This window comes from Spea bombifrons, chromosome 5 (genome assembly GCF_027358695.1).
Source record: "Spea bombifrons isolate aSpeBom1 chromosome 5, aSpeBom1.2.pri, whole genome shotgun sequence".
NCBI lineage: Eukaryota > Metazoa > Chordata > Amphibia > Anura > Pelobatidae > Spea > Spea bombifrons.
Window position 1 is genome coordinate 19,106,467 of NC_071091.1, and position 21,377 is coordinate 19,127,843.

General features: G+C 35.7%; 2 protein-coding genes across 2 annotated transcripts in view; both read left to right on the top strand.

The window, feature by feature from the left end:
* On the top strand, positions 1-11,865 carry LOC128497945 (scinderin-like). The gene is made up of 16 exons (XM_053468183.1): positions 1-247; positions 689-843; positions 1,629-1,790; positions 2,502-2,651; positions 3,858-3,950; positions 4,962-5,091; positions 5,937-6,025; positions 6,455-6,670; positions 7,303-7,424; positions 8,128-8,218; positions 8,390-8,560; positions 9,054-9,231; positions 9,338-9,459; positions 9,819-9,896; positions 10,464-10,524; positions 11,224-11,865. The coding sequence occupies exons 1-16, from the start codon at positions 55-57 to the stop codon at positions 11,352-11,354; spliced, it is 2,142 nt and encodes a 713-aa protein (XP_053324158.1). The 5' UTR covers positions 1-54; the 3' UTR covers positions 11,355-11,865.
* A 6,697-nt stretch (positions 11,866-18,562) lies between these two features.
* LOC128496962 (scinderin-like) overlaps positions 18,563-21,377 on the top strand; it is a 37,434-nt gene continuing 34,619 nt past the window's right edge. Inside the window, exons 1-2 of the mRNA XM_053466801.1 lie at positions 18,563-18,574; positions 19,083-19,458. Coding sequence (XP_053322776.1) covers positions 18,563-18,574; positions 19,083-19,458 — 388 coding nt within the window. The remainder of the gene's footprint in view (positions 18,575-19,082; positions 19,459-21,377) is intronic.

The window sequence follows — 21,377 nt, forward strand, 5'->3', positions numbered from 1 at the left end:
TACTGTTCATACTGTGCAGACTGACAAACAATCTGTACCTCTGAAGGATAAATTATGGGTTTGAAACACAAGGAGTTTGAGAAAGCTGGTGTGAAGCATGGACTGCAGATATGGAGAATCGAGAAACTGGAACTTGCTGAAGTTCCTGAGAACCTTTACGGAAGTTTCTTTGTGGGTGATGCCTACGTGATACTAAATACTGTAGATCGCGGACTCTACAAACTGTATAACCTACATTTTTGGCTTGGTGAGTATCAGTGTTAGCTCAACAATTTGTGGCTAAATTCATTAAAAGAAGAGCACACACCTTTCATTATAAATGTGATTGCAATATTGTTAACTGAAAATGAGTAATGATTAAATTAAATATGAATTGTTCTTGATTACCCGGAAACAAATACTTTTTTTAAGATAAACAAATAAGTACAAATACATCTAAAATATCATATTTCATCTAGCAGAAAAAAGCAGTTAACCGATGGCCTTAACCACCTCATTATTATTATTATTACTAACAATAATAATAGTAATAATAATTAAAATACTAAGGGAACTAAAATATGTTTAATTGGACAAACTCAGCTGGATTTTTAACACCTTATTAAGTTTGCCAATCATATACAAATATTACATATACAAAGCTTTTATTTCACGTCACTGTATTTTTATCACATTTACTTTATTTTAGGAAATGAATGCACCCAAGATGAAAGCACTGCTGCAGTCATATTCACTGTCCAGCTGGATGACTACCTGGGTGGAAGCCCAGTCCAATATAGAGAACTACAAGGACACGAGTCCAACACATTTCTTGGTTATTTTAAACAAGGCATTACGTACCAGGTATAGCAAAAATAAACAGTTTATTTTGTAGCCATTCTACTGTAACGATATTCTCACGTACACGCAATCTACTAGACATAAGGCTTTCCGCAACAGACTTTGAATATTGGACTTTAGTCCCATTATGCAAGATCCAGAAATTTCTCTACAATATCTATTTTATCAGTTGTTACACTTACACATACACACATTCCCTCTAACACACTTATACATACATACTCATGGCAATACACATACACACTCACACTAACACACATTCCTTCTAACACACACTTACACATACACACTCATTCTAACACACATGCATACCAACTCACTCCCTTGCCCCCTTTACTTGTTCGGAGCCTATTACAAGCCTTGTGAGGCTTGTATTATGTGATCCTGACACATTCTTGCCTCCACAAGTGGGCTGGTGCAAGTTGGATTGGCCCTGTTTGAATAATTTTCTGGGAGGGCAATTGGTCACATGCTCCTCCATGCACCCCCCCTACAATGGGCCACTCCTAGGACATTTCTTGTGCAAGTGTTGAGCTAGCCCTGTGTAACAACATTGTTAATTGGGGAGACATCTTACTATCTCACAGATTTAACAATGCATTTTACAGGGTAATCCAAGTTTTCTTGCCAGAGGCACTTACAGGTGCTGGTCCTTTACAATGCATTGAGAAGTTGGTCTCTTACAGACTCACCTGCAAAGTACTACTTTACTGAAAAAAAGTCACAAACACATTTGCAGCACATTTTGTTACTACCTTATAATGTAAGCAATTGCAAATATATTGTAGGCTGGTGGTATCGCATCTGGGTTCCAACACGTGGTGACCAATGACGTCAGTGCCCAGAGACTTCTGCACATTAAGGGAAGAAGGGTCATCAGAGCAACTGAAGTCCCTTTTAGCTGGTCCAGCTTCAACAGCGGAGATTGTTTTATCATTGATGTTGGATCTGTAAGTATACTATCACGTTAGAATATACAATAGTGAATTTTGCAACAAAAATATTTAATGCTTGCCTTTGCTGTATTAGTCTAACAAGTCTAATTATTGGCGTGATAAAATAGGATCCATAGAATTTCATGACATGTAAACCAGATTTTCAAGTGCCTCTGAGTTGATATCCAAAATACCGGTCGGTGGTAATCCTTATGTGTATGGGCACTGTATTTTATAATCTGTATATACCGTATAATCTGTATCACGTGTGCATATCATCAGCAGTATTTATGACACCTTTGCTGCACTTATAAAAGAGTTTAGATATCGTACACTGACTTTATATGGCCTAAAGTTAGGAAACGTTAAGAACCCTTAAACCTGAAAAATATTATTTTTTAAACTAAATAAGAATACATATTAAAGTGTTGACCTCGTAAAATACAGTTTATCTGGTGAATCTTTGCTTGTGAAGATTTTGAACTGGTGTAGTATTTTATGGCATGTTAGGTTTCAGATTTGTTATTATATGGGGTACAAAAATAATATCACAACTGGTTTCTTTAATCAAACAGTCTAGCTCATGCATCACCGTTATTTTTAGCACTACACGTTGATCTAGCTGGCCTTTGCTTAACAAATTCATAGGGTTTTAACGTTCTGTAGGGCGCGTAAGACGCTATATTCATGCTATATTCCTTCGGCTGTCTTTATTTTTTTCATTAGCACATTTATCAGTGGTGTGGCACTAAAAGCAACAAGTTTGAGCGTCTGAAGGCATCACAAGTTGCCACTGGAATTCGTAACAATGAAAGACAAGGAAGAGCTGAGCTGACAGTTATAGAAGAAGACAACGAACCACATGTTCTCACAACGGTAAGATCCAAATTGACATATTTCATTGTACATTGAGACACGTGTTATCTATTAACTACAAACTAACCAATAAATCAACGTGAAGGCCAACGTTTAATAACACTCACAGATTATTTGCAGGAATTATTAAATTAATTCTATTTTTTAATAGTTTCTCCCACTTTGGTGGCATCTGATTTGCGCATGTTGTGTAAGAATATGGTGAAATAACCTCAGGACATGAAAATGTCCTGTAAATAATTCCAAACCAGTAACTGATTGGTTGGCAGATAAAAATGGTTTTATAAATGAAAATATCATATTGTATGCAGTTTATGAATGTAATATTATGGGTACAAAAAACAAAAACTGTCTGCGCTTCTCACCCTAATAAAGTTGGCAACAAATATGTAAACATAATATAAATGAGAGGTTTTGGTTATATGAATTGGCCAAAGCATAATTAAGCTCACCCGCCACGTCAAGGCACACTCTCAATAGGGTGAGAACCTACTCTCACCTCCTACATAGTGGGCACACAAAGCAGTTTATACTGCTACCAAAACCTTATTAATGTGTTGGGGGAGGTGCAATTAAACCTCCTCCCTATTAACCCCTGGACAGCAAGCTGCAACCAGACTGATGAGGATCCAACAACCTCAAATATGTGCAAACAGGGAAAAGAAAAAATGTCGGTGCGCTAAGCTAGTCTCAGGCTCAAATAATACAAATGTGTAATATGAGGCCTACCAAACAGGTGTAAGCATGCTGCAAGAAACAGTGTATTGGCTGTACAATGTATACAAAAAAATGTTTTTTGTATACATTGTACAGCCAATACACTGTTGTATAATGTAATGTCATGGACCCTTTGTCTTATACAAGCATTTATAAATACATCAAATTGTAATGAAATTGTCACTGAGAAAAGCGGGAGTTGTTTTTTTTAAGTTTTTGACCTAAATATATTTATATGAAAAGTGTCCCCGCCAACATTTTAATTAGCAGGGTGGATAAAAGCATGAACAGGATCAGAGTATGTTGATATTTTACTTTTTATAATTTTTTTATGTAAGATCTTGGAGCATTCTTGGTGAGAAAATTTGTAGAATGAATTGCATACTGCAACGCTGCATAGTGCAACAGAATTGTTGCTATACAATATGAATCATTGATGCTTTATAAGATCTGTTAACATCTCATACATTATTACATATATTTATGTAGATTTTAGGTCCAAAACCACAGTTACCAGATGGAGATGATGATACTGATGAAGTTGCTGATGTCACCCACCGAAAAAAAGCAAAACTGCATATGGTAAAATGCAATATACAGTGCTCTATCCAAAGATAATTAAGTTGACTCAATGCTCCTGAAGTTAATCATACTCAGAAAATACCGGACATTCACTCTGTATACAAATTTGCGAAGCAATTCAATGTTGCTGACTACACGCACAACATGTTCAAATCCACAGAGCCTTATCTCAGGAGGTGCATTCACACTAACACACACAGTAGCACATACAGACACATTAACTCACATGCACACAGACACTAACACACATGCACACATACACACTAACATAACTACATTTACACTGACACACACCTGGACACTCACACACATGCACAAAGACACACACTAGCATACCCACACAAATGCTAACATTCACACACACACAGACACCCACGCTAACACACACCTAGACACTCACGCTAACACACATCCACCCAGAAACTCACACTAACATGTACACACACTAACATACCCAACCACCCACACTTTAGGTGCCCTTATGACATTCCTGAAACACATTTCTTCTGATACCAGTCAATATATAGCTGCAAAATATAAATAGATGCAAAATGTATGTGTTTGTGTGTCAGCATGTGTAAATATGTGTAAGTGTTTGTGAGCATGGATGTGTATATATAAGTGTGTGAGCATACTGTATATGTGCAAATGCGTGTGTGTAAGAGCATAAGTATGTAAATGTTGGTGTGTATGCATGGATGTGTGTGTATGAGTATGAATGTTTATGTATAAGTGCATGTTAGCATGAGAGTGTAAGTATGTGTTAGTGAGTATGTGTGTGTAAGTGTGTTAGTGTTAGCTTGTGCAAATGTGAAAGTGTGCTTAAAATGTGTGCAAGTACCTAGGTAAGTTTCCCTGAGGGGGGGCATGGGGCTAATAGGAATCCTAAATATAGAATCCACCCGGGTGCCAAAAACTCTAGGTCCACCTCTGATTGCCATAATTTTCTTCTTAGTTGGCATCTCTTCTTTTAATTATGTTTTGTTTAACCTGCATATTATAATATTATAGGTATCAGATGCCAGTGGATCTATGGAAATCACAGTTGTTTCAGAGGAAAGTCCCTTTTCTATGTCCATGCTACTGACTGAGGAATGCTTTATTCTGGACAGTGCAGACAAGAATATCTTTGTGTGGAAAGGTAATGTTGTTTCTTTTTTTCCAATGGAAACTATATTGAGAAACAAATGCTAAGTTAGATTTCCAAGTAAAATCATTTTATACATTTAAAATGTCATACCAATTTGAATTTCAGTTTCAGATATGTTTTTTGTTTTTATGGTTTTGGCGAGAGTGATCCAAAATAACATTTAGAAACATCAAAGATAGGAGATAAATATTTTTCTACTAACTCTGTACCCTGTCGTAGGTGAGAAAACATCTAGCATTATGAATATTATATCTTATGAAAGTGTTTTTTTCCCACAAGAATATATATTCCAGAAAAATGTGTAATAACTGGATGGGCCAATGTAGGCCAAGATTGAGTTAGATGCCTGGCTTGGCCAGTCCCCGCAAACAAAACAGACAATAAATGGGCATGAGCATATTCTTTCTCTGAGGGCTCTTAGTTGTCCTACCATATGCATGCAGGAACCTGTGTCTCGTGAGACTTTGTGGGCCAGACTTTGCTGTGCTTTAGAAATGGTTAAAGTTGATGAAATAGAGTTTATTTCATTGGTAAGGAAACAACACACACTTTTTTAGCCACTGATTGGAGCTTTTATTAAATGATCACTTTGATAAAAACCTCAGACATTGACTCAAAAGTAAGACCTACAAACATACTTTATATAGTAATAAAGATCTATTGTGAATCAGAGACTCACATTGACACTAACGTAATGATATATATATATATATATAGCTGCTTTCAATTTGTTTACAGTAATGCATATAATTCTAATAATGTCTACGCATTTGATAACATTCTATTAAGCAAATAAAAAAGATATGCCCTGATTTCACAGTTGATTATGTATTTAGGTAAGAAATCCAACCGTGAAGAAAAAAGGGCTGCATTGAAGACAGCTGAAGAATTCATTAAGAAAATGAATTACTCCGCTACCACTCAGGTATCTTTTGATCAATTTTCAACAGAATAAACCAGTGGTGTTGCCTTCAGGAAATGAGGTAGACATGTATCCTGTCATTTTTTAAGGAATCAATGTGCAAGACATATATATATATATATATATATATATATATATATATATATATATATATATATATATGTAACACTGATTGAAATTTCACACATTAGTCTAGAACTTTGATCGTAATGAATGACTGTTCCTTTGACTGCAGCATACCTTCACATCTTACCTGGGGTAATAGAAACGTAGTGTCTTCTCAGTGTCAAAAATGTAGACAAATATTTTTTAATCACCTTGGACACTAGTGCAAAAAATGACTCATAATGTAATTTACACGGAAAAAACTGTATTAAAGCACATGTACCATGATTTATTTATTTAAAATGCCACTATCTGATTTCATTTTAGATAATAATATTGCCAGAAGGTGGAGAAACTCCAATTTTTAAACAGTACTTCAAAGACTGGAAAGACAAAGATCAAAGTGTTGGGTTTGGAAAAGTAACCACTAAGGGAGCTATAGCTGTTGTTGAGCAAATTCCATTTAATGCAGAAAAGTTACATGAATCTTCAAAAATGGCAGCTCAGTACAACATGATAGATGACGGGTCTGGCCAATGTCAGGTATTTGGATGTCATACATAACATTTGTAATGATATTTTTAGAAGAATTTACAGGGAAATGTAAATGAAATGTAAAATGTTGCCTTATTCTTTCTAACCTTGAACTTCAAATATTATATGTTGTAAACTGCGATATACTATATAATCATAGATGAACCAAGATGATTAGTAACATGCATATCAGACTCTCATGCTTCCAGAAAACTAGCTGGCTGGATTTCTAAAACATATTATAACCTTTGGAAACATAATTATTTTTTATTATTATCAAATTAAAATAGATATTCTGAATATTTGTAAAAAAAAAAAACAAAAAACAGGCAGATTGGACTATTATTCGTAGAAATCAAGGTGATTTTTGTATAATTTTAAATTATTTAATAATCGTAGATTCATTTTAGAATTCTTAGATTTGGACAAACCAAGCATGGTGTATGAGTATTTTATTTATATTTGTTTAACTATAACATGTGTTTATTATTGTAGTTGTTGCCATTAATGAAGCAGCATTTTAGTTTTCTGTGTATTCCAGATTTTTGGTATATAATGAACTGCAATGTTTGCAACACATTATAGAGACTAATTATTATCTGTGACACTTGTACTGAACCTGCATTTTATGTATGAATTAGATATGGCGTGTTGAAAGCAATGGCCGTGTTCCGGTAGATCCAGAGACCTATGGGCAATTCTATGGAGGAGATTGTTACATAATAATGTATTCTTGTGCAAAAGGAAACATAATTTACACCTGGTTAGTATGACAACCTTACAGGAATCTTGGGGGAAAAACTAAAGTCTCATATTAACATGAAATCATGGCCAAATCACTAAAATCATTAAGAAGCTGAGTGCGCCCTCTGGTGGCAATTTATAGAAGTATATTACAATTACTGCACAATTATACTTAAAGTGCAGTCTTTCAAAAGTGCCAAAAATAGAAGAATGACCAAGATACAAAAAGAGAAAGTGAGGAGAAGAATAACCAAAACACAGTAATCTTATATTTCAACCATAATATAAATAAACTGATAACTGAAGAAAAGGATTCACATTTATTTAAGGAATTGGCAGGGGGGTGTACACAAAATAATAAAAACCTGTGCCTTTTTTATATCATGATTTTGGTAGATGCCCTCTATATGTTGACTATATTACCTGTAGGATGCATAAGCAATACTTGAAGTTAATGTGCAACTTAAATGGTCAAACATTCTATGTGTAGTCAGGGTAGAGAAAAGTAAAAATCAAAGAAGCATCTTTCAGAGTCCAATTATCTTAATGTTTAATTTTTATAATTAAATTGTACTTAACATTTTAGTTTTGATTTTTTTTTCAATGTGTTTGCATCCTCCATTTGCAGAAAAAGAGGTTGATCATTCTGCAGATAGAAATAATATGACCACTTTCTCAGCCCAGACTCCAATTTTCTAATGTTTAATATTTTATTTGTATAGGCAAGGAACACATGCAACAAAAGATGAGATCACATTCTCTGCCTTTCTAACAGTTCAACTGGATCGTTCCATGAAAGCTGGAGCTACTCATGTACGTATCACTGTCTATCTGAATATAAGTAAGATCTATCTAATTGCACCCCTGAATCTGCACAAACAAAATGTTTAAATAGTATGTCCTATGCATTGACCGCTGCAATCCAAATAAAATTACACCAATTAAGTCTGTGCTGTTCCTAATAATTTATCTCATGTGTTGTAGACTCGTGTTTCCCAAGGAAAAGAGCCCCCACATTTACTCAGTATCTTCAAAGATAAACCCCTTATTGTATATAAAGATGGGACCTCAAGAAAAGGGGGCCAGACACCTCCACGACCCATACGACTCTTTCAAGTACGAAAAAACTTAGGCTCAATTACCAGGATTGCTGAGGTAAAACACAATTTATTGACAATTTCCACTTTATATTTCATACTTTTTTTTTAACCCATTAACAACCTTAGGAAATATTATTACATCTTATTGAAAATGGCCCAGATGATCACTACGCTGTAGTAAAAAACGACCTGGCAGTAAACTATTGCATGTAACCTACGCAAAAATCTGAAGCAACTCCAAAGCGTTTGGGGGAAAAATCAATCTGAAAAATACTGGAATCCTGAATCTAAAACATAACTATCAAATTATCAAAGGGTAGACGGAGTCTGTCTAGCCCATAAAAGTCTTCACCTGCTCATATTTTCTGCAAAAAAAAAGAAAAATGATAAAATAAATTCCTGATGCATGTTTCTCACATTGTTGGCTGTATTTGTCAGGGGATTGATAATTCCAAAAATAGTTGAAAGCAAACCTTTAAAAAAAGTTTTAAAAAATCATAATTAAGCTAGTAAAAAAATGAAAAATAATAATTATGATTCTTTTGCAGCTTGAAAATGATTCAGCAGCATTGAATTCCAATGATGCTTTTGTCTTAAAAATGCAAAATAACTCTGCCATCATATGGATTGGAAAAGGTGCAAATGAGGATGAAATAAAGGGAGCTGAGTACTTAGTCAAAGTTCTAAATTGCAAGGGAACCAAAATTGCAGAAGGGCAAGAACCAGGTCTGTATTATTGACAATTGATGACTGTGTTGTGTTATAAATGCGGCAGAGTAGGTGGAACTGTACCTTTAACTTAGAAAGCTTTTGAACTTGTGTGACATTACAGATATATTCTGGTCAACGCTTGGAGGGAAAAAGCAATATCAGACTTCACCACTCCTTGAATCATCTATTGAAGATCATCCACCAAGACTTTTTGGTTGCTCTGATAAATCAGGTCGCTTTGTGGTGAGTAAAATTTGCGAGACCTAATAATTTTGGCTATTTAATTTACCGGACTTGGTTCGTACATTTAATTAATCTATACACTGAAAATTCCGTTTTAGGTTTTTGTTGTGTCCCCCTTGTGGGTGTATGAGGGGATCTTGCAGACCCCCCCCCCTTAGCTATGTTATCATGTAGAAGCTTTGTTGATGCACATGATATATCTACTGTTACTGAGCTCCAGCACTGACTCAGTTAACGCTGTGGGTTTGGGTCATTTTAGACCACTATGGGTGTGCCACTGATTGGCTGCTTCAAGCCATGTTTATCTACTTTTAATATAGTAAACATGTATAACACTAACAACAAATGATCTGTTTCAGATTGAAGAGGTACCAGGTGAATTTACTCAAGAAGACCTAGCAGAGGATGATGTAATGATGCTTGATACATGGGATCAGGTATTTATAAAAAAAAATGTTCCAGGCTTTACAGTAGAAGAAGTAAAAGTGATACCCATTTGGGGAATTGCAAAATCAGCGCTACCTATACAACTCAAAATGTCACTTATCTTTTTAATGGATGAAGCCTTTTGAAGTGGAGAACACAAGTTTTTTTTTTTTTTTTTTTTTTTTTTTTTCACCATATATTTGGTCAACAGTAGTTCAGGCACCTACCATTTTTTTCATAATTTGTCTTTTTTCAGAAACCATGCTGACAGATAGATAGATAGATAGATAGATAGATAGATAGATAGATAGATAGATAGATAGAGATAGATAGATAGATAGATAGATAGATAGATAGATAGATTGATAGATAGATAGATAGAAAGATAGATAAGAAAGATATAGTTTAGAAGCACCTTATATACTGTCCTTTTATTTTCTTGCTGGATAACGTATATGCTTTAATAAAACTATTAATCATAAGAAAAAAAGATACACTGGATTCTTATTGTTCTTAAGCAGGCATCTTAGGGTTTGCTAATATTACTTTTAAATGCATTGTATTTTATATCTCTAAAGATATTTTTATGGATCGGAAAAGATTCCAATGAACGAGAGAAGAAAGAATCTCTAATATCAGGTAATGAGACACTGAGCAATGTTTACTTGTGTTCATCCTGTCCTTGTAATGAAGCCACAGTGGATATTGTTTCTCTGTGCTGCATTGTGTACTAAAGCAAGGCTGCATGCTACTGTGTCCTATATGTGGACACATTTTCCGCTTTGTTTTTGTTCCATTTGTTTTTGGACACCAAATTTAATTTCCTGCCCTTTCGGTTTGGATAAAATTCGGAGGGCTTTTTCAATTTGGAACCAAAGCGCGCCACCCAGGGCAGCCTCTCTCCATTTCTCCAGTCGGAGAGAAGGTGTATGCGGAGGCTCCAGGAAGCCAGCTTAATGGAGCTGATAGCCGAAAGAAGGGGACCAAGAAAGACGACAGTTGAAATAATGTAAAGTATATAAAGTATCAAAGCAACCACTTGAAATACCCTGGGGTGTCTTGTTTTCAATAATATATTGTTTGATGGGATAAATTGGATTGTCTGGTATCAAAGGTGCCCCAAATAGGACATGGGTGCAGGATGTCAGAAATGGCAAAATTCCAAATTGAAAAAATGCACACCTATCAAATGTGGCCTTTTAGCCCGAAACATCCCAACAAACCTATGCATGGGTAGTATCACTGTACTCAGGAGGTGTTGCTGAACATCTATGATGGATGCAGAATTACTGTACCATTCCACAACATGCTTACTTATTCTTGTTTATTGCTTGACAGCCAAAAAATATCTTCAGAGTGACCCTTCTGGGAGAGACAAGGAGATTCCAATCACTACTGTGAAACAAGGACACGAACCACCAACATTCACTGGCTGGTTTTTGGCATGGGACTCCAAGAAATGGGAATAGTGCAATATTATGCTAAAGTATTTATAAACAAAGTTGGAAGTAAAGAAAATGTTTTAGTGCAACATCTCCTAAAATGAAACGTAAATCATTTAACAGAACAATGTTACTGATAAATATACATTGTAATTTCATCCCATTTGCTTTGGAACCGTGGTTCTAATAGCAGATAAATCACATGTGTTAATTAATTCTACTCTCACAGAGTCATGCACCAGTTATAAAATAATTAACAAATGTTTAAATATGCAAAATTAATTATCACAATCCCTCTAAAACATACTTGCACATACACTCATGGAAACACACATATTCCATCTAACACACACATACAGATTCTTGCTGACACACTTCCACATACACACTCAAAAAAGAGTAGCAAGAGTCCTGCCACTCTCTTGCTAGCACACTCCGCACATTCATACACATATTCTATCTAACACACTTCTAAAATACAGATCCATACTAATACACACAAAATGGCACATTCCTTCTAACAAAATATACATATACACACTCATACTAGCACAAACACACATATACACCTAACGCTGTTAAGTATAATGGTATAAAGCACTCCAAGATGAATGGCCTATTTTTATAAAATGTACAGTTCTCTGTTTTAATTTACCGGTAATTGATGCCATATTTTATGTGAGATTTTCTACTATAGTCTATAGGTGACTGTAGACGTTAAAATATGAAAAATGGATATAGCCATAATGCTGTAAGATAATATGGAGTCTTTAGTCAAATGTCTTTTATTGGGTTGTTAAGATCCCACCCAAGGACTCAGTCTGGTAGTGGAGTCCATTTGCAAGGAACACACAAGATATCCTTGTGGAACCACAACTTTAGTGGCCACAAAGGATGCAAGCAGTGTGAGTAGGCAAGGAGGCAGATCCAGTGGCACAGTACATAAGGATAAACCTGAAGCATAGTTAGACAGTCCCAATTCAGGGGCAGGCAGCACAGATGTAGGGTAAGCAGTCAAGAAATCAATACCAACAAACCAGACCACAGAGCAAGCTCAACAGGCAAAGTAACACCGAGCAAGTGATATGGGCCAGGGACATGTTTGAATAGCCTCACTAGTAGCTGCAAGTGATCAGTACTCAGTGGATACATGTGGAAATATTATGAATGTGGCCATCAATATAGGACAGATAACTGCAGCAAAATACATTAGCAGCAAAGCTTGCCAAGTGGCAGGCAGAATTAAAAGCCTGAAAAAAATCTAGTTGTGAGGCCCCAGGCTTATATCCTATACCAGACATGACCCCAACAAGTTGCCAGAGATCTGTTCTTCGATCTCAAAAAGTCCATTGATATTTGAGGTAAAAACTGTAATAAAGTTAAAGGATTTACGGAACCCTGAATGCCACAGCTTTGTATAAACAAGTTTAAAAATATTTTAAAATATTCATATTTATAGCATTCAATACTCATCAGAAACAATAATATGGTTATTACAGCAAGCTGAATTTAGGTTTAGTGGTTTAGTTGGTAGAATAGCCAAAAAGCTTAGAAAAGTATTGCAAAAAAGAGAGGACTGTTATTCCAAAACAGTCTGCAAACAGCAAATTCCAAGATCCAGCATAATCAACAAAAATATTTTTAATAATATATGAATATGTTGAAATATTTTTACATACTGTATTTCAATCAGAAATGGAAGCAGCAATAATTATAAATCTTTATTATATAATTTATTTATAATAAATATGTATTTTTTTTGTATTTTAAAATTCTGTTTACTGATATGTACTTAACCATGTAGATTTTTATAGTTATATTTTAATCTGTGATATATTAAGATATTTTTGTACTAATTTGTTTTTTAATATATTAGTAAGATAATCAGGAAAAAAAACTGAAGAAATTAGTTAATTTTTTTAATATTTAACTTATTTTCACATATGATGGTTATTGCAATTTTTTTTTGTAATAAAATATGTATCATCAAGATTTCATGTGAATAGTGTTTTTGTTCCAGCACTATTTTAACACATAAAAAAGTGATATAATCTACAATCCTACTTTAAGATACAATTTGAAAAAAAAAAATGATTACCTACACATAGCTAGATATTTCCACTATCCTGAACTGTCCAAGTTTGGTTGTTGCTATGGTTGACTAGCTTTAGCACAAGTTAGTTGACTATGTGCCCTGTGAGATTAATATTGGCCATTTTAGCGGGATTATTGAATAGGACCCATTGGGAATTATGTCTAAAAAATATTTTGGTGCAAATTTGGAAAACTGATTAATGCCAAGGCAACAGAATGATCTACTTTCACATTACATGTTTCTTCAATTAAGTGTATGGTGCAGGGAAAGCTAATTATCAATGTTTCTTGACATAGGTTATGTAAAACTATGTGTGCAACAAACTAGTGAAATATCCTGTTCATAAACTGTGATGCCCTAATTATGCAAATTTTTAATAAAGCAGACTTGGTATATTCCTTAATGTTACATTGGCCTACACTCACATATGACCCACTCATATTCAATCATTTAGTAGTTTCTTTTGTCCATGTCCCATCCATTCTCTGTCCATGCTTCATTCTCTGCTGGAGAAATGGAGACATGGACCTTGTCTTCAAACAGGGGTTGGACAAGCTTGATTCTGTTGGTGGGAGCTTAGTGGGCACACATTAAGGCACATTACATGACCCTGTGGTGTTAGCATTTCAGTTGGTACTGTGTGAAGGCAAGCTGCACTTGACTTTACTTGCCCCCTGACCTGAAGGTGCCAGCGCCCCGATCCACTTCCAGATTGGAGCACCTAAAATGTAACTTTTATTAAACATCTGTCAACAATACATTTTATGATCCATTTATTTTACCACAAACTAATAAAGTTCCTCATGTGTTTCCTCTAGTGAGGCATACTCATAGGCCGAAAGACTAGTATGTCATACTGGCCTCGACGCAAACAGCAACATAATTGATATAATCTACTGTTATCTTAAATCCTAATCTGTTCTGGATTTTTCAATAAAAATATTTTAGGAGGACTATTTCTAATACTATTAATTTAAATATCATTAAACTAACAACTCAAAAGTTCACATTTAGTTTTGTTGGCCACTGGCCCACAGCGACAAACATAGCTTGCGGTCACATATATCCAGACGCTGGCCATGCTTACATCATTAGGCGGCCTCTTGGTATCAGTCCAGCCCCAGGTATCTCCAGAAGGAACTGTGGATCAACGAGGATCTGAGTAGGTCACAATGCAAGAAATGCTTTTGATTTACATTGTAAAGAACTTTACTGTGTGTGATTAACACTGAGCCATTCTAACGACACAGGCAGTATGAAAAGGAGTACGGCCCTTTTTTGTTTCATTGCTTCTGGGCCCCAAGTACCTTAATCTGGCCTTGGCTTCCTGAAAACATTATGCTATGCAAACAAATGAAACTAAGTATTTTTATCTGATAGTAGTAATCAAAATATGCAAAATTATTCATTGAATCGGAAATCTTAGTTTTGTTAATTATCATTATCTTTTACGTTTTAGCAGGCTATTCCTAAGCAAGTGTTATCAAGCATATCACAAAGGATAGCCTATTTTTAAATATTGTTGTAAAATTCAGTGTACAGAAGATTAGAGACGTCACTGTACATTAGCAAATATTGGAGATAAACACAGGGGGTAGGTTATTATATAGAGTAAACAGTAGTCTCTGCCAACTCCATATGTTTAGTGAAGAAAGCTCCATGCCAATCAATTATTAACATCAGTACTTTAGGTAATGGAACTGCATTACTATCCATGGAAACGTTCTTCATATTTATTTTTTTCAGAAAAGGCCTAAGGTCATTTGTATGTTATTTAATATTCAATGCTTATCTACCTTTAGTCAACATATGCAGTGACTTTAGAACTTTTATTGACAGTGTGTTAACACAAATCCAGCCTTTTGGTTATGAAGTTATGTTTTCTTAATCATTATGCAATTTGAATTGTACCTCATTAACCTTATGATTTGTTAGGCATGAATTAATTTACCAAATAAATTCAAGGAGAAGCCTACATTTTAAATTTCTGACTTCGATACAATATGCATCATGAGGGCCAACAACATTGAGTTTCTACTACAAGTTGCCATACCTTTTACTAATGAATTTTTAAATTTGTATTATACACTTGTGGAAATGCTCTGGGTCTGATGTGGAATCACTGGTTAAACCGCTACTTCGCTGGATCTCCAGCTCTCTTTCTCTGGGCAGAGGGAGCCGTGTTTAGCCAGGTCCTCACCCCATACATACATATACATGTATGTTTGTTATGTTAAATTGAAGAAGTAAGATATTTTACACTTACATGCAGTATCTGTATCTGGAATCTGTAACCCAATACATTAACCCCTTAAGGACAACGGGCGGTCACTAAACCCATTGAAAACAATGCATTTTGAGCCTGTACATGTATGGGCTTTGTCATTAAGGGGTTAATGTGAATAAGCTTGTACTAGTGAGCATACATGTTGTTAATTGTTTTTCTTTTAGTTGTTTTAAAACCATGTAACGCAGTTGTGTTCTAGTTTTTGTGCATTAACTGTAAACTGTTAAATGGTTAACCTCATGGCCATCATTTGCTAATCAGATGATGTGATTGTTACATAAGATTGTGGCGTACGCTCGTTAACCCACATCCTTTGCACAGAAAGAATTTTTAATAAACTAACCACTTTTTCTTGCTAACACAATGCTAAAAACCAACTCTTTGGGTATGGATGGCCCTCTGGCCTGTTCTAATTCCCACCACTAGAAAGAAGACCAACCACCAGTGTTGGCTCACCTAGAATAAGGAATTCAATTTACTAAGTTAATCGTTCCTGAATTTCTCATAATGAAAGAAGTATTGCCTCATTGTAATGCATGTCAAGAAATGTAATATCACAGAGTCTGTCCGAGCAATCCTAAATAAGGAAAATGCAATATACGGTAAATGCAATCCATTACACCCATTGCAAACAACTGAATAATATGTTTGTTTTCTTTGTGCTAATATACCATTGTTTAAATATAACCATTGGACTTCATTTGTTTATTCAAAGTCCACCATAGGCAAATAAATACATTACAGTAGATGAGCTCAGTTTATGGTTTTATCTTATATACGTATCACCCAATTCCTTGGAAACAATACCTGGTGAATGTCTTTTCAAACAAAGGACATACTGTATATTGAAGCTGAAAATGTATATTCTTTGTGCTGCATTCGAACCGTGCATGTTATAGTACTACATTTTCCTGTATTTTATTATCGATCAGGAAAGGGATAATTTGTCACCTTATTACCTAAAGTCATCAGCCTAATATTATTCTGTTAATGTTAAGAAGGACAAACAAAAGGTTCTTATCCTAAAAACTATTTTATGACGTGTCTGTTGCCTGAATATTCAAAACATACATGGGGTGCGTTTCAGAATATTAAATAAATACAGCACTTGATTATAGTATACAGGGATGGAAACATTTTAAAATTAACTATTTAGAAGCACTCATTATTGTGGTTAAAGCAAAATAACACTACATTGCTGTAGTTTTCCCCTTTTTATAAACTGTGAGATCTGATTTCTCCAACTAAGTATACCAATGGAAAATTTTCTTTAGCAAGCCCTCCCTCTTATAACCAGGCTTTAAAGTACCACCTGAAATACTCCAAGGGCTACACAAACCACAAGGTTACACAAACTAAAGATTGTGAAATACCCTGCTGGCAGACTAGATGCTTCTTCTTGCTTATGCTATAGGTAAAATGAAAAGAGCAGCTATTAAGGTCACCATGTCTACATCCCTTCTCATAATTTTATTTAATAATTTTTAGGTTTTGTGTTCCCCAACAAGAAAAGTATGAAAAGTGTAAAAAGGGGAAATGCATATTGTCTTATTCCATCATATAACAACTAAAAAACTAGGTCTGTGAAAATGAGTAAGTACAAGAGGTACAATATGACTAAGAATAGATGTGAGAATGAGAAGTAAGCAAAGCTCACTCACAAAAAAATTAAAAATAATAATGAGAGATTTGCAAAATACATAAGATACCAGTATGGGTAACATTAGAGTGACATGTGATGTCTTATGTCCAGGGGTGTAACTAGAAACCACAGGGTCCTGGTGAAAAGATTTGCCCCAGGGCCCCCAACTTTACCAAGCAACATGTCCCACAGTGCCACCTTTGCCTTAAACAGCTTGTGAGCGCCACCTTTGTCCCAAACAGCTAGTAAGTGCCTTTGCCTCCAAGCAGCATATGAGTGCCATCCTAACCCCTAAACAGCCTGTTTCTGCCATCTTTGCCCCAGCTGGTCAGTGCCCGCAAACAGCTTATCTGTGCAATATTTGTCCCCAAACAGCAGGTCTGTGCCATCATTTCCCTCAAAAAGCTTGTCTGTGCCACCTTTGCCCTCAAACAGCTTGTCTGTGCCATCTTTGCCCCCAAACAATTTGTCTGTGCCTTCTTTGCCCCCTCCCTCCAACGTACACTTTGGCACACATATGTAAACACATTTACCCAAATTACACACATTTACCCAAATTGGTACTCATAGTCACCAACACACATAAACAATCATTCTAGCACACACTCCATCTCACCCCACCTACACATCCATGCTCACACACACAATTACACATCCAAGCTCACACACATAATTACACATTGATGCTAACACACAATTACACATCCATGCTCACATAGACATTCATGCTAACATACATACAAACAAACATTCATACATATCCCCTCTATCCCCCCCTGCAAACACTTACCTCTCGCTGCTCCTGCAACTTTCTGTCCGGCTGCTTGCACAGGCTTCACCGTGGGGTGACATGACATAAAGTGACCCCCGATATGTTCCTGTCTTCCCGTGCTGGTTCAAAATGGTTTAGAATGGACCCTTCCAACCAGGACTGATGTTGCCCAAGTCGGAGGGGCCCTTTCTATACAATTTTTAACCGGTAAGAGGAGACAGAAACATAGCTCAGGGGTCAGCTTATGTCATATGGGAATTTCTGGAAGCCAAAATAGCTAATTAAACCTTCATAATAGCGAAGGGCTAGAAGCAATGCAACTGTGACTTGCCCTAAGAACTTTGGCTGCGAATTAGGTGCTCATTATTTACCTCTCGAAACATTCTCAGTTGGGTAATAAAAAAGGTTGCATGAAATGTAGCCAAGGGTAGGCCTAGGGATGGTTGTATTGGCAAGTACCTCCATTAACTAAAACGTACACATACTAACATGAAAATTCATTCTAACACCCACTCACTTAAACAACATATGCAACATACGCACACTCTATCTCCCTCCTCCCCAACACAAGGCTTACATTGACGCACACACTAACACACATGCTAGCACCAAATACTAACATACACACAACAAACATTAAGCTCTATGTCAGTACTTGAAATTATTTACTACTTAATGATTATTTTTTTATTTAGGGGGGTATGCGCTGAAATAAAAGTAACTATATAATATTAAACTATATATATATATATATATATACTATAAATCACTGTTGTTATGTTGTAAGTTATAATATTAAGCAACTGTCAAATTCTGTTTACAAGAGAGCTGTACTGGTGTCCTTTAAATGTCAAATAATTCCATGGCTAAACCAAGACCTTGCTATGAATGGGCTGTAGTGTGTATACTGCAGAATATGCTTATGTCAGCCTAAAAGATTGTATGCTGTATTCCAGTAGGAAGATCATAACAAGGCACACCTCTCCAAGGCAAGCACTCCCCTTCCTGATCACAATAATCAAGCCCTGTTCTGTCTTAAGCTGCACTGCTTCCTACTCTGCACAGAGTGTAGCAAACTTGCAAGAAGCAGCTGCAGACAGAAATCTTACTTTCTGTGTAAAGCCTGTGTATCACAAGACATCATGGTTCTCTATCACAAAGAGTTTGCAGATGCTGGACAGAAATCTGGACTTCAGATCTGGAGAATCGAGAAGATGGACTTGGTACCTGTCCCAGAAAATCTACATGGGAACTTCTATGTAGGAGATGCATACATTCTGCTGCATACCATTGTGAAAAACAACAACAAGTTTTATGATCTGCACTTCTGGCTGGGTAAATATCTCTTTATTGTGTTTATTGTTTGCAACATCAATGCATGGGTAAACAGCCTTTAAAAATCAGCTTTACTAATGTACAGACATCATCTTTTCATCTGCTGGGGATAGTAGTAGCCACAGTAACCATACTGTTAATAAAGCATTCATTTACTTTGATCCTGCTTTAAAAAGTACACAATTTGCAAACATGTTAAAGAAAAAGGTGTGTTTATTGTAAACGTGTCAAAACTGGCAAAAGAACACGCTACTACCTGTGTTATTACTAAGGTGTAGACAATGTAACACATAACAGATATATTTACAGACAAAATGTGTCCTGCTAAATGACGGAGATTGGTAGACAGCGAAAAGAAACCCACATTGCAGGCTTCATCTATCAAACTGTGTTACTTTTATAGAAACAGAGATTGGGGTTAACGTAACAAAAGCTGGCGCTGAACTTGTTCTGGGAATTCATACACTATGCTTAATTTACTCATATGATTATTATTATCTTTTATTTATATAAGTGCCAACAATTAACAAAGCGATTCGTACAGTGCATACATTCAAAGGGAACGACAAAACTAGAAGTGACACACTAAGATGAATTGATACATTAGGTAACGAGTTCACAATCCCATATTCACAATATGAATTTTATTATGCACCAGATGGGAACAATATAAAAAAATAATCAGTCTCCATCCTGAAAAGCAAGGCATGAATAATGCATTTGGTTTTTTACATACATGTGCATTCATTCTCTGTATGTAAGCCTTGCCAAAGGACAGACTGAGTGACTGGAGTTAGGAAGTGAGCCAAATGAAATTGTAATAAAAAATGGAATGCAGTTTCATTAGGTTAAGTCAGTTAGGGTCAGATCCAGACTGGGTGATGTTCATCGACACATAATATTCAGAAACTCGGGTTAAACAATATCTAGAAAACTTTATCAGGGTTTGCATTTTTGTATAAGACATAATACACTGATTGTCAATCTTTAAAGTCTGTGGAACACTATGGGTCTCCCAAGAATCTCCGTACCAAAATGGTGTTTGGAGGACAGGATTTTTTTCTCCTGCTCAGACTTTTTTCTCCTCATATACAAATTTTCTCATGGCTTTTTTTAATGCCAGCGGGGCCTTGGCCAAAACTGTCATGGCATATCTCCATTAAATTGTTTTGTGCAGATGTAAAGTGAACTCCCAACTCAATTTTAATGATTTAGAAATGCTTGCACTTTTTTTCCATGTAAACAACATAAAACACAATTAAAACACCTCCCCTGTACATCTGTAACAGTCTGTGGAGGTAAGAGTAGCCATTGGCCTCTGAAGGTGTTTGCATACTGGGCAGATGGCCACATTGCCTTGTGAGGAAGACAGCCTTTCTCTCACACTCCAGTGCTGTGCATAATGGAATAAATTCTTGTTAAAATTGGTGAAGGTAGTGCAATCACCATATATATTTGCAGATTTCATTGGAAAAGCTGATCATATATAACCACCTGTACCTTATTGACTCAGTAATAAGGTACACATGCTTGTTAATAGAAATAGCCAAACACCAAAACATGTGCCCCAAAATATTAAGCATGTGAACAACATGGTCGTTTAGATGCTGCTCGATCAAACAGTAGGACAGAGAAGAGGCGTTGATTGGCGTGACTAATTGTATGATTGTTAATGCCTGATGTGTGGTTTGAGTGTCTCAGAAACTGCTGACCCTCCTAGGATTTCCAAAAATTACAGTGTCTAGAATGGTGTGCTAAACAAAAGACAACAAGTGGCATTAAATTCTGCAGAGAACTGTACTTTCATAACGAGAAACATTAAAAGAGAATGGCTAGACTCGAACAAACTGACAGAAGGTTACAGATACTCAAATAACCACTGCTTACAACAACTAACTGCAGAAAGCTGTTTCTATAGG

Bases quoted from the DNA above. Each gene is read 5' to 3' on its own strand.
- LOC128497945 (XM_053468183.1), top strand. From the start codon at position 55: ATGGGTTTGAAACACAAGGAGTTTGAGAAAGCTGGTGTGAAGCATGGA. The intron at 5,092-5,936 runs GTAATGTTGTTT...TTATGTATTTAG, and splicing joins GAATATCTTTGTGTGGAAAG to GTAAGAAATCCAACCGTGAA. The intron at 9,897-10,463 runs GTATTTATAAAA...ATATCTCTAAAG, and splicing joins TGCTTGATACATGGGATCAG to ATATTTTTATGGATCGGAAA.